Raw genomic sequence first — 14,889 nt, forward strand, 5'->3', positions numbered from 1 at the left:
CAACGACACTTAACCTCAAGCATTTTCAAAATAAAATCTTATCTAAGATCAGAAAGAAAAGTTTTTTGCAACGACATTGTCATTTCTAAATGCTTATTAATAATTATTAATATTTATGCAGAGAGAGATAATAATAAAATTACTCCAAATTATTATAAGAGAGTGACGACAATCCGGTGCATCATATGCGTTGTCTATCACTCTACTTCATGCTTTTATCACATTTCTAAAAAACCGTCGAATATCGTCTGGATAAAAGTACCATTTTTCTAACGACATATCCAATTATAATAGACACACGAATTTTGAAAACTTATATTCAGCTTCCTTGTTGCACGATGACGAAGCGATGCGTTGACATTACGAATTAAAATAGGATAAACTCTTTGAGAAAAATAAAATGGAAGATTCGGAGGTTCCTTAGCGCACAAATATTAGCCTCCAATGGACAAACGAATCTATAAAAAGTGCGATCAAATTCTTCTTTTCGCCCGGCGCTTGTGAATTACGGACGAATTATGCTATTAAGCAAAAAAGGTGATGGCGATGGGCGTGAGAACGCGACTAGAAAAACGTTGAAAGTAAATGAAAGTCAAAGGAAAAGAAGCGTGCATATGTGAAGGAACGCGGCTGCTCTTCGGCCTACTTTATACATCGAGGCAATTTAAGTGGCATAAGGAACCCTCGTAAGCAGATAATGTTAATGAGAAGTCCTCGGACGCGAGCCTAGTCTGAGAGGAAGGAGGTCCTATCTCGATCCTGCGAACAAGTCTCCTTTTGCTCTTTCACGCCGCTTTCTTATCCTTTTCTTTCGTCTCTCTCTCTCTATCTCTCTCTCTCTCTCTCTCTCTCTCTCTCTCTCTCTCTCTCTCTTCGGTTTTTTTCTTTTTTAATGCTTTCGCTATCTACGCTCGAGACAACCGGACGTTTTCTCACTACATCTGAATTATCGGTGCGAGCATAATATGGAACATATCGTTTTAAGGGTTTTCGGCTGAACGCTTTATCCGCGTATTTATCTTTGTGAAATACGCACCTCTACCTGTATTATAAATAACATTGTTGAATTACATATAACGAGGGTACGCATGCTCGCACATTTATTGGTTCTTATTATGAAAAACGCTGGAAATCGATTCGGAGATTCAAAAAAGATACATGTAACCGTTATATGATTCATTGGTGTAGTATTTTTAACCGAAATGCAAAATGCGACTTCAATAATATAACGACTTTTTCCCTCCCCTTTGTCACTCTTTATATAAACGAGTCATTGTTTTTTTTTTCTTCTTTTGTCTTTATTTCGTATATACAATTTGTTGTTCTAAGATAATAATATACATTAAGAAGTATAGGAATCTCCCCACCCCTCCCGCCATCACTACCACCAAATTCACTTGCGAATCCATTTCTAGTTTCATTAAATAAGCAAAACAATAGACTTTAGTATTTTTAAAGAATTGATTAAATGAAATGGAAATACAAGTTTCTGGCAGGAAACTCGTTATATTTTCATTTCTCTTCTATTAATTGCGCATGCTTAAAAAAAAACACACACACACACACATGTTCAATTAGAAGGAAATAATTACTTGACTAAAAAGAAAAAATTTCTGTTTAAATGCTCATTAAATATTCTACAAAATCAGAAATTCAAATTAGAAATGAAAATGTTTTTATAAAATGAAAATTTTTTCTCTAAAAATGCAATTACCAATTACATTTTTTATTTTTACGTTCAGCAAGTCTACATATGTACACATGCATAAATGAATATTTGAATGTTTATGGAATGCATATATATGTACCGATTAATGAAAAAAAAAAAAAATATTTATCAAATGATTGTAGTATATAGAGTTTAATCAAATTAATATTATTTGTTCGATTGCCAAAATTCTGACAAGACAAACCGAATGTTCTTAGCGCATCGAGACAAATTCCAAATAAACAGGAGACTTAATAAGCGCAGGATCGAAAAAGCTCCTCAATGTACCCCATTTTCTCAATATATTATTACAACTCTTCAATAACACTTGTATTAGTACCAATACTTACACTACGCGTAAAGTTATATATATGCGAGTATGTGAGTAAACTCATTCGGCGATTCTTTTTAATCTGAAGCTTAGGCATTGTAATTCTTCTTAGAAAAAAATATGACTTTGTAACGGTTTCATACATTTATTACGGATATTTGTAATTAACATAATTTGTTAACGCGTAAGTTACTAAGTATTGTACATGTACTTTTTATGTTTCGCTTTTCGAAGTATATGTTACTTGCATTATTGAAAGATAGAAACACTGTAGATTATAAAGAAATATCGAAGCATTTGTAAGACACGTTCATTAATTTAATATTTAGTAATAAGAAAAGTATAACCCCTCTTTTATACATATTTTTAAATGTAATAATTAGTACCAAGAGAACAAGACGTGATCTTTGCGACCTTGTAATAATGAATATGATTATAAATAATATCGATATAATCGAATTGTGCCGAACAATTCATTATTTATCTTTTGCTTATTCTTACTTAAATTAAAATTTGCTTTCACACACACACACACACACACACACGCGCATACATATATATATATATATATATATGTGTGTGTGTGTGTGTGTGTGTGTGTGTGTGTGTGTATTTATACTAATCTATTATTTTATTATGCTAATCAAACTTTTGATACATTAAAACTAAAACAAAAAAATAACAAAGGTCGCAACAATAAACAATTTGTAAATTGTATTTTATTATATATCTTGTAATTTATATTATAAGCTATCGCGAAAAATATAATATTTGTCGTCGTTGTGCATTATATAATTAATTTTTTTTACTTTACAGTTATATCACCATACCTTGTTGTTATCTTTTTTTTTTTTTTTTTTTTTTTTTTTTTTTTTTTATTGCATGTCTATATATACAATAATCATAACATAATATAATAAATTCAAGCAAAAAGATTCCATAGAAAAAAAATAATCAAATTTTAAACATACAATATCCTATAGATATTAAGCTCTCAACGTAAATATAAGCAATTGTCACTCCTGACTTTCAACAATAATTAATAAAGTTAACCATAATGTATAATATAAGTTATCGGCTTGAATCCTCTAAAAAATATATTCAATTCACTTGATGTATGCGTGTCTACTATAAACAGTCGAAACGTAAGCCTGGGATTATTTAAAATAATGATTGATAAGCTAATCAAAATATTTATTGACAACAATCGTTCTCAATTCTGTATGGCAGATTGACACGTAATAAATACACCGTAACTATACTAATGCTAAAAGCTGCAATTTAACTAAGAATCTTATTTTAATCTTATTTTCAATGTACAACAAATATTATAAATTATTCATAGTTAAAAATGAACTGTTACATAAGAATTTAATCTAAAAATCATATTCTCTCTGCGTGGAATGATTGTGATTCTTTTATCTAATATAATTTACCATTGTACAAACCATTATTTGTACAGAAAAAGGTAAATCATGTTTCGATTTTTGGTAATTATATTTTTTAATGCTTTGTAAGTACATAAGACACATTTAAACAATTTTTATGTTAATAATTAATGTGTATCTTATGTTCTGTATTATTTTTAATAAGGTTATTATAATTGCTTATAATTTAAATTAAATCTGTAATTTCGGCAATTGTAAAATATCACTCCATTATATATATATATATATATATATATATATATATATATATATATATATATATACATATACATATAACGGTATAAAATCTTATAATTACTTATAGATATTTTACTTCAATAAACCGAATTCGATACATCCGAAGTTTTAAATTTATTCAAGATAAAATTTAATTATCTATATTAAAACCAACCTTGACTGTATATTTCGACTGTATGTTTCTAATCTAAATAAATGTTGAAAAAAAAATCGATATCTCTAAATTATCGTAAATCTATTCTATAAGAAAACCTAATACATACATATATATATATATATATGCCACCTATACTAATCCAGTAAATTAATCGATATCTAATACTATTCCAATATAAATAAATAACATGAAAAGTAAAAATGACGTAATTTACTAATTATAAATATATATGCTATGTGAAATGGCAAATATTTTATCAATACTCAATGATTATATAATATATATAATTTTCTGATATATACCGATGCAAAATTAAGAATCATGCATATGATTGTTATTAATTTAAATTCATACCACAAAGTGCTCAATTGTATCTCAATTGTACAAAGATTCTTAAAAGAATATAGAATTTCTCATATAGATATGACTTATTTGGATAACTTGAATTATTTTGTATGCTATATTTAAAAGAGAATTAATAATACCAAAAATATTAGTTGTATAGTAATGGTAAGGAAATTTTCTATATCTTTTCAAATTAAAATAATGTTTTTTGATGAAAGATTCAAGCGCGTTGCTCAAAGTAAAAAGTTTTTATTTTCCAATAAAAAACAAAAACAAAAAAAAAAAAACAAAAAAAAAAAAAACATAAGAAATAACCATTATCTCGTAAATTGAGCATCATATCTATAATTATATCCGAACTACTTAATTACATAGTCTCGAAAGCATAAATATTCAGATGATTAGCTTTAGCAGCTCCGAGATCACATCATACTAAGCCATTTTATCACTTGAGAAGATTTGAAAAATTTTGAGTCGAGTCAGAAATGGATCGAGAACAATGTTTTCATTACATTGCACTTGAAACAAACAAAACGAGATAAGAAAATATTGTTTAAAGTGCCCGATGCCAATGGGTTTTAAATTCTGTTTGAATCGTCCTTATAATACAGACATAATATTATAACTTGGACATTTACATTCCAGCTGGGTGTATGATGTCTCTAAGTACGGTTGCAATATCCATGATTAGTTGTTAAATATTGTCATTAGATCGATTAATTATTAAATAAGTAGTTTTAACAATAAGTAGTCTTGCCAATTTCTCTGTCTCGGTGTGCTTTAAAACGAGCTTAGCTCTTTCAATTTTCATGCACCACGTTAATTTTAATGGTACGAAGACGATGAAAAGGACAGCGAAATATTGGTAAATTGAAATTAATTCAAACTTGACATTATCAAGAAACTCAAAGAGTACGGATATTATAATAGCCCGCTAGTATTGAGAAAGCGTTGAAAAGTAAAAACGCATTAAATTTTCTTTATCGCACGTTAGAAATTAGAGATAAAAATTTTTCAGGGAGTCATAATTTAGAGATTTCAATATTTAAAGAATTTAATGATGCAATTTTGCAAACGTGATATTATATTATACAATAATGTTAATGTAATAATTGTAATGAACACAAAACTTTTACTGTGCTAATTTTTCTACTATCAACGGTAATTAGAAACTTTATATTAAAAAAAAAACTATATATATATCTACTATAAAATATTTAAAATTTAATTTTAAATTCAAATTAAAAGTTTAGTTTCCAATGTAAAATATAAACTCTTTATTCAATAAATTAAAGTGACTACGTCTCCTTCCCCCCCCCCCCCCCCCACCCCCCCCCCCCCCCCCCTTTTCCGCCCCCCTCTCTCCTCTCACACCCCACCCAACCCCCCAACCCCCCAACCCCCCTTCTCATTCTCTAACAGTAAAAAATTAATTCGAAGAATGAAAGAAAATGTTACTATTTCAATAATACAAGTCATTATTTTATTGGAAAAATGAAAATGTCCACCTATCAATGAATATTCGTGTCAATTTTATGAAATATCCCACTTATGAAAAAGCAGCCGATAAAACTATCAGAAATAGAAATTTTTTCATGCTATCACATTGCTTCAAAAACTTTTTCATAAAAAATAACAAATGATATATATATATATATATATATATATATATACGCATAAAGTATTTAAATACTTTCGATGAAAATTAAAGCTTAATGTTTACAAGTTTAAAATGCTACTTTTGTTGTCATTACGAGTAGAGTAACAATTCCATTGCGGCGATTTATATAATAAGGCTTCGGTAAGGCGTCAAGGCGATAAATATCGAGTACTATAAATTTTTACTATTCGTCGAATTTTCATAGGCGTAAGCCAAATAAATCATTTCCACTCATTCGGAAGAGAAGGTCGCTATTGTGCAACTGCAGATCGAATTTGGCGAATGATCTCGCCTCGTTGGTACAATGCCGGAAGTGGGGTGGGTGGGAGTGGGGGGACGAACAGCCTCTCGCTTCTCGATAGCCCGGATTCAAAGTTTCGCCGATAAAGCGCCCGAGAACAATCGCCAACGCTGGCAATCAAACATGTCTTCTATTGACTTGTCACCTCGAAATTCATAGAACCGAATTGTCGGACTCGTACGACTGCTTATAACTGCAGCTAAACGGCAGACGCAAATTTACAAATTTTCGCTATGTGTACGCTTACGTTTGAATGTAGTCGAAACGCACTTGGATGCATCGCACAGCCGATCGGCTGCAAACAATAATAGAAAGTACGAAATAAATATTTCGCTTTATTTCACATTCGATTGTTTTGCCGATTGTAAATACGAGTAGATTTTATGCGATAGTAAGCGCAAATGAAACGTTATTTGCTCCCCTAAAACAATTACGTATCGCATTAAATTCTACACGACAAAGGCACTAAATGTAAAAAAAAAGTTTCAATTAGCTAAATAAGTTATTTTAATTGAATTAACATTAATTTAAGTAAAATTAAGGTAAATAAGCGAGGAAGCCATCGAGGCTTTCATTTTATTAAATACAGTTGAAAAGTTGGTATGTTCGTGGAGGAAGGGGAGAAACTAAAGTCGCATTATATCGGTGATGGATTATTACGTAAAATCCTGTACTCCAACATTTCTCGATTCCAGCAAATGAAACTCAAATCGCTTTAAGCTTTTATGCTCGCGAATCTAGGAGTAAGTAGGCCCACAGTCTGGCAGTAATCAATTGAACGTTGCCACTCGTTGGGGGTGGGGGATAGGTCGAGTATGAAGAAAGCCGGCTGAAATTTTATTCAACATACTCTTTGTGAAATACCGAGAATTTACTTACTGGTAATTGATGCCAACGTAGGCACGGACAGGCGCGCGCGCGCGCACACACGCGGATAAAAACAAACATTAATTTTGAAATCCTTGTTGGATCTGTTAACGTTTAAGAGTTCCTTATGACATTTGTTGTAGCCTGCAGACTTCCACTCCTTCTACATTACTCAAAGCAATTAGAAATACAAATAGATAGTAGTACATTGATAAATAGATAACGCGTAGCCTCGAATAAATTTTCAAGCTATTGGCATCTTGCACAAAATAATATATATATATATATATATATATGCATGTATGTTTGTATGTGTTTTAACAGTTCGTGTTGAGCAGTCGTCACGTACTCGATATCTACGTTTGAATATTTCATGGTTATTGTAGATTCTGTACTTACCATATTTTCATCTACATTCTATGGACAACGTAACCTTAAACTTTAAATACTCCGTGTTATTGTGCTTATATTAGGTAAATTAAATATGAATATTAATTGTCGCTATAAATTTAATGGTATGTACGTCGTACATACTGCTTTTTAAAATAAATCGTCCATGCAATTATTATAGAAAATGTATTTTCGATTTTTCAATACATTCTAATTATAAATGTACGTAAGACTATAATACGTAAGTGGATTAAAAAAATGTGAAATTTCATTAGTTTAGATATATTTTTTTTTTTTAATTAAAAACTTGTTTCCAATGTCTATATAATAATCCTTAAATTTTATAACTATTTTTTTTTTTTTTTTTTTTTTTTTTTTTTTTTTTTTTTTTTTTTTTTTTTTTAATTAATTGACAATAATTTTACGCATCAATAGCTTTCGCAAACATCGATAAATACTACTAAACAAATCAATGTTTTGATTCTCCCTTAATTAAACTTAACACACACCCATGCTTGCTTGTTCGTTCATATTAATAGCGAGTAATTTCAGTTATAAGAGTTGAAATGCCTGGGACAAGATGTACAGTAGCTGTTTGTAACAATAGCTTTGAAAAAACTAAGAGAGCCGGTATGAACATTATGTATCATCAATTTCCTAAAAGTCAACCCCTCAGAAATATTTGGATTCAAAGATGTAGAAGAGCAGGGACATGGAATCCTAATTCTTGTCATATATGTTCGATTCACTTTACGGCGGACGATTATAAACGTGATATGTCCTCTGAATTCTTAAACATTCCAGCGAAGCGAAGATTGAAATCAACAGGTACATACATATAGATTGTAGGAGTAAATTTTATATTAATAATAAGCATAAAATTGTTAAAATTGTAATAATTGTAAATCAGAACAAATAATTTTTCATATCCTCAATATCTTTATCATAAACATTAATTGAACATTGGACATACCATGCGTATTAAAACAAACACGATTCTTTCTTTACGAACCGATAATTCATTTGTAATACTTGCATATTGTTTCAGTATATAATAAAGATATGAATATTTGGATTTCATAAACATTAAAGATACAATATTTTTTCAAATATTAAGTTTAACCAAAGGTAAAGATTGATTGATATTTAAGTAAAGCAACATTATCCAATAGCAATAGTAAAGATGCTACTCAGCACTTAATCCATTATTTCATTGTTTTTCATAAAAAAAAAGAAAAGAAAAAAATAGAAATACTCTAACTTGTTATACGGTTCTTAATTAATTGCGTTATGTTTTAGCCGTGCCATCCCTGTTTCTCTCGGTACCTCCGCCATTAGGACTTATGTCTCTCACGCAGCGAAAAAGAAAAAAAATGTCAGTGGACGATGATGCTTCGATGTATTTAAAAAATGAAGAAACTATTTATTTACAGTTGGATGATGTAAATACTCGAGATGAATCGTCGACCGACGATTTGCCAATATATGAAATTTGTGAAATTGAAAATTCAAAGGATGATAAAATCATGTTCATGTCGGAATATGAAAATTACGATATCGAATCTAATATGGAGGAAAACTTGGACTCTTATTACTTGGAAAAGAATGATTGTCAGAAAGGGAAAAAGGAGGATGATAAAATGTCAACGGCCTCAAAATTTCAGTGTATAACAGTCAAGGATCATTCTACGCAGACAGATACCGATCACTTTTTAGAAAATTATAAACAATTAGTTGATAAAAATGAAAGCCTTGAAAGTGAATTAGTAAGATGGAGTAACAGATACAAGACATTAATGACAAATATGAAGTATTTGGAATCTAAAATACAAAGGCTATCGTTCAATGCGAGCCAGGCAGAGTAACATAAACATTCATTTTTAAATATCGAAGCATAATTTATTTGAAATTATAATTTAAACTTATTAAAAATTTAGATGGCATTAATGCAGGAATATTCATATTAAATATGAATAACAAAATGTTTTGCAATGTCTATCAAAGTTTTTACGATTTGATTGAATAGTTAAATATAAATTTATATCTTCCCAGTAGGCGACAGATTTTAAATAAATTTTATTGAAATTTAAACGTTATTTATAATTAATTAATAGCGCATGATTTTTAAACTTGGCTGACTTTTAAACTTTTACTTAATTTTGTAGCCATAAAATGAAGAGAGACTAGATTTTCCGTATATATATATATATATATATGTATATATATATATATACAGTATATATAGATATCATTGTGTATTTATGTATATTAATATATTTGATAATTGATACATTCAAATGATAAATAAATACATTCGGATAATTATTATAAGATAACATATACACGATGTACTTTAGCTACATTACTAATAGTTACGATTGAAAATTTGTAAAAATAATTGAAATAACGAGTGAAATTCTAGTTTAAAAGATCAGCTTGAAATGTTTAAATTTCAAAATCTTTAAAATTTGTTATACCGTACGTGGAAGAGTTATTTACGTATATAATGTATAGACATACCGATGTTTCATCGATCTATAAAATTTGTGACATTTGTGAAAGACTGGAAGAGTGAGGAAATTATTGCTTTTATCGGAATATGAAAATTAGGATATCGAATATGGAATATTGAAAGAGACTTAAAAACTTGAAAAAACACATGCATACTTATTTATATAATGTGCGCGCGTGTGTATATATATATATATATATAGAGAGAGAGAGAGAGAGAGAGAGAGAGAGGCGTGTGTAATTAACGGTCCGTGGCCACACGTGCACGCTTTACTGCGATTGCGTTGGCGGCGCGTTAGATGTACGTGCTCAATTCGTTTATGTATGAATATGTACGTGAGTTTATGAGTATGCAATGACGTTGAAATTTAGTTAAAAACGATGTCCGTTGAAATTAATTGTATATAACTACATTAGAACGCTTGAACATACATATATACGTAAAATATATAGGATATTATCTAGAAAAATTCATACATCCATGGCGTTCGTTTGCAATAGATGCTTTTATTAAGATAAAAGAGAACTTTTACGAGATAAGCTTCTATTGCTTAAAACAGGGTAAAAAGTATGTGAATTGTAAAAAAAAAAAGCCTTGAGTCAGTGAGTGAGTCAATACTATCTTTAATTGAAAGAACAAATAAATATTTTTTCAATAAATTTTTGAATAACAGTTTAATTATTGGATGTATATCCCTTGTGGTGAAATGAAATTTTGAAAAGAAGGCGAATGCAAAAAAGGGAAGAATTTGAGAAAAAGTAGCCGAACCTACCATTAGGCAGTCAAAGAGCCTAACTGTTGGTAATTATTTCTCTCTATTCTCTGTCTGTCTCGCTCTGTCTGTTAAGGAAGACGGAGCGCGAGGTGAGGCGAAGAATTGGCCAAAAGGCGGCGCTCTAACTAGTCGATAGTGTATTAACGGTCCCGCGACCATTGGCTCATCTAGAAAAACGTTCGATATCAAGTTGAGTTACCTATGTCATAGGGTGGGGGGGGGGGCATGTTGGGAAGGGCGAACGGATGCGAGACTGTTAATACACGGGCGACTATGCGCTCTTCGGCCTTAAATTTTGGATTCGTGGGGTTAGTGGTTGGGAAGTCGAGTTTACGTTTGTTATGTTCTCCCCGGCTACATTAATTTTGTAAGAATAAGAAAGTAGGGAATAAATAGGGCATTACTATTTTCATCAAAAATACGTTAAATATTCTTGCTAGAAATATTGTCAAGCTAGGCTTTGCATCTCACTTTTAAATCGAATTTAAATTCGTTTATAATATTTTGGTAAGTTTCCTCAAATAATTTTAATGCTCATAGTTTATGATTTTACTAAAAATGATATCACGGCAATGGAACAAACAATACGGCTATTTCATTCTAAACAATTACCAATCTTCTCTTAAACGAACGAGGCCAGATTTAAGTTTTATTATCTAACTTCTAACTGATAAAAAGTTTTAAACAATGTTTGCACAATGAATACTAAATTCATAAAGAATTATTTTATTGCATTAATGATAGTATATGTTCGCATGCTCACACAAACAAAAAACAAATGTATTAATATATAAGAATGATTATTAAGTTATATTTCAGAATAGGTGTTTACAAAATTCTTGTTTTATCATGGAAGTGGATAAAATTATACATTGTAATATTTTTCATAAAGATAAACAGGAAGAACTGATGGAGGTTTGACTATGATTAATTTTTTAGAGCTAATGTAATTTAATTTAATTTCATAGTTTAAACAAAAATTTCTTTCTTTCAAGTTTTTGCACGCTTGCATAGATGAAATATGCACTTGTAATGGACCAACGTTCCAAAAATATAGTAACGTAGATTGGACGAAAAATATGTTTGACGAGGTGCGCAACTTTTTCCTAACATTTTTACAAAAAACAAATTGCTTGTATATAGAGGAGGAAAAAGTAAGTCCGACACTACTACTTTATTTATACTATAATGGTATAGTTTTGGTTTAAATTTTGGTTTAAATATTTTAAAGATGCCATTAGAATATCACGAGCTTCCAGAACACGTAAGAGAAATCATATTAATTTGTCTGAGAATACGCAGATCTCAACTAACCGATGCACTATTGTATAAATACTCGTGTAGACATTTGCCGACTTTACTCAATTTTGATTGGAGATTGAAGGTTATTCTACGATTCATACATTCATACATTTGTAACCGTAACTATCACTGCAATTATTAAATTTCAAATATATTTACAATCGCAGTATATCATGGGCTCGAGTAAAATGGCAACGTTAAAAGAGCCATTACTACAATTAGATCTTATTCTGCAAGAGAAAGAGACTCGAGAAATCTTTGAGATTGAATTAAATAAGGACGAATTGGAATCATTCATTAATACGATTGAAAGCATAGCGATATGATTTTACTGTCATAATAATTTTTTCAAACATTAATATATTATCGTTGAATTATAGAAGAAAGTTTATTGGAGATGAATAATTTTTCAGCTTGTATCTACTTGACAAAATGAAATGTAAATAGTGTAACATATTTTATTACATGTATAGACAATGATATAACATATACACACACACACACACACACACACACACACAAACAAACACACACACACACACATATATATATATATATATATTTCTTTTTTATCCACAAAGTTTTATTTTTGTAATAAATATTTTTAATATTAATAATTTAAAAAAATCATAACTATATTTACCTTGTAAAGTAACTCCTAAATGCAACATGAAGTATTTTTATTGACGAGTTTGCAAAAAAAGATTTCTTTAGCCTTTTTTTCATTAATTTATATAGTCTATCATACGAGTTATAAAATATTTTTTCTTTTCGCCAAATAAAACTAAATATTTATATAATTATTAAACAACAGCGTTGCTCGTTAAAGTATTATTCAGCATAATGTAATTTCTAATTATCTTTTTATTTGTCATACACTCATTCGTTTAATTCTCTTACTGACTTCAAATAATACGGAAGATAATTTAAAAAGTGTATTGACTTATCATAGAAATTATACTTTTCCATTGAATGGTTTAATCATTATTTACAACAACGGTCGTTCCGAACAGGCAGGTTCTATGCAATTTAATAATTTTATTTAAATAATGAAGATAAATGTCATTAAAAATGTATTAAAAATTTTAATAGAATTGAATAGAGATAATGGAATGGACGTGTACAATTTGAAATAGAAGATCAAAAGAATGTTTGCGTGGCATTAAAAATTTTTCTTAAAAAGTCACAAGATGGAATAAATTAAATTAACAAATTGAATAAATTGAAGCCCGACCAAGTATATTGCAAGTAGTAGCTTGATTAATTTTCATATTTCATTCGGATAATTTCAAAGGAATTTTGTTAATGATTGAGTTGCATGGTAATTTACCCTTTGGTTTTAGGATTTTTAATCGAGGTAACGATCGACATGAATTTATCGTGCATACATTTTTGTTTTTTATAACGAATAAATTTGTTTAATAAAACATTGGTGTTATTAAACGTTTGAATGCAACTGGGCAAGAATAAGAAGATATGCAATTGGATAGAACGTATAGAGTAAAATAAAAAAAAATTGATGTAAATAAAGCCGAAGCCTCTGCCTCTGTAAAGCTACGGCGATACGCGGGATGGTTATTTGGGTGGATGGGCGGGGGTGTTGATGAAAATAAATCAAACAACTTCTATACACTTGTTTCACAGTTTATTATAGGTTATAGATAAATGTAGAATAGTTTAGTTACTATTAATAACTGCTGATCAAAGATACTGTGGACTTAACTCTCGCGTCTGAAAATTTCCGGGCGCAAAGACAAAGATGCCGCAATTGGGTGCTGAACCGCGCAACTGTAATGGTCGTCTCCTGCTGTCGAAGAATTTTCAAAAGCCATCACGAGTCCGACACGGCGATATGGGTGTGCGCAAATGAAAATAATTCGCTCTCGTCAATTGAGCTCTTAAATCGTCTCGAGAGAAAACGGTGAATTTCGTTGTAAATATTATTACAGACAATGTTTAAATTCCCATTACGAATAAGGTTTACTATACAATTTTTAATTTTAACTCCTTTTATCCTTACTCTTTCACTCACTCACTCACTCGCTCGTTCACTCGCAAGCGCACGCACGCACGCACGCACGCACGCACGCACGCACGCACGCACGCACGCACGCCCTCTTTCTTTATCGCTGGCTCACCTTAATAATTAATAATATATCGATTTTAAAATCAATGCCGCTCATACGGACGTTTACGACCGCAGACTCTCCTCATCTCCACTTTTCTTCTCTCGCTCGCTAACACTTAGAAATTTCAATAAATTTGTTTCATTCGAATCGGTATTACATACGGAAGGAGCACATACCTTACAAGCAAGCATATATGCAACCAAATCGCTTTAATCCTTTAGTTATTCATTTATTTATTTATCTATTTGTTTGTTTATTGGTTGGTTGGTTGGTTGGTTGGTTGATTTGTTTGTTTGTTTGTATGTTTGTTTGTTCATTACTTGTTAATAATGTAAATTAATGTTTGTATTAATTAATTATATTGTTATCTACGCTACGATCTTAATGAAACGGTTAATTATTAAGTTAAAGGTTATTAAAATTTTGTTGACGCTTCGCTTTGGGAGATCCGTATAAACGTAGAAACGCGATATGAAAATTTAGAAAATGTGTACCGCTTAACAATCATTAAATTGTGTCTTTTTGTTTTGTCGTCGTTTTTTCCTCTCTCTCTCTCTCTCTCTCTCTCTCTCTCTCTCTCTCTCTCTCGCACACACACACACACACACCCACACACACACACCACACACACACACACAAACACATATTTGTGCGGGATTCTTAATTTAATATTGGGGCAATAATATAGATTATCAAAAAGAGATTACGATGGACTTTGTCTCGTGTA

At 30.3% G+C, this 14,889-nt stretch overlaps 2 protein-coding genes across 2 annotated transcripts; both read left to right on the top strand.

Moving 5' to 3' along the window:
• Window positions 1-7,990: 7,990 nt before the first annotated feature.
• Window positions 7,991-9,375, top strand: LOC105364161 (THAP domain-containing protein 1). Its single transcript, XM_011502031.1, has 2 exons — window positions 7,991-8,272; window positions 8,744-9,375. Exons 1-2 carry the CDS (start codon window positions 8,011-8,013, stop codon window positions 9,307-9,309), a joined length of 828 nt encoding a protein of 275 aa, XP_011500333.1. The 5' UTR covers window positions 7,991-8,010; the 3' UTR covers window positions 9,310-9,375.
• A 2,265-nt stretch (window positions 9,376-11,640) lies between these two features.
• LOC105364243 (COMM domain-containing protein 8) lies at window positions 11,641-12,411 on the top strand. Its single transcript, XM_011502130.1, has 4 exons — window positions 11,641-11,646; window positions 11,727-11,885; window positions 11,963-12,115; window positions 12,201-12,411. Exons 1-4 carry the CDS (start codon window positions 11,641-11,643, stop codon window positions 12,357-12,359), a joined length of 477 nt encoding a protein of 158 aa, XP_011500432.1. The 3' UTR covers window positions 12,360-12,411.
• The last annotated feature ends 2,478 nt before the right edge of the window (window positions 12,412-14,889 follow it).

Source organism: Ceratosolen solmsi, unplaced genomic scaffold (genome assembly GCF_000503995.2).
Source record: "Ceratosolen solmsi marchali unplaced genomic scaffold, CerSol_1.0 scaffold43, whole genome shotgun sequence".
Taxonomy (NCBI): domain Eukaryota; kingdom Metazoa; phylum Arthropoda; class Insecta; order Hymenoptera; family Agaonidae; genus Ceratosolen; species Ceratosolen solmsi.

Bases quoted from the DNA above. Each gene is read 5' to 3' on its own strand.
- LOC105364161 (XM_011502031.1), top strand. From the start codon at position 8,011: ATGCCTGGGACAAGATGTACAGTAGCTGTTTGTAACAATAGCTTTGAA. The intron at 8,273-8,743 runs GTACATACATAT...GTTATGTTTTAG, and splicing joins GCGAAGATTGAAATCAACAG to CCGTGCCATCCCTGTTTCTC.
- LOC105364243 (XM_011502130.1), top strand. The intron at 11,886-11,962 runs GTAAGTCCGACA...AATATTTTAAAG, and splicing joins TGTATATAGAGGAGGAAAAA to ATGCCATTAGAATATCACGA. The intron at 12,116-12,200 runs GTTATTCTACGA...TTACAATCGCAG, and splicing joins ATTTTGATTGGAGATTGAAG to TATATCATGGGCTCGAGTAA.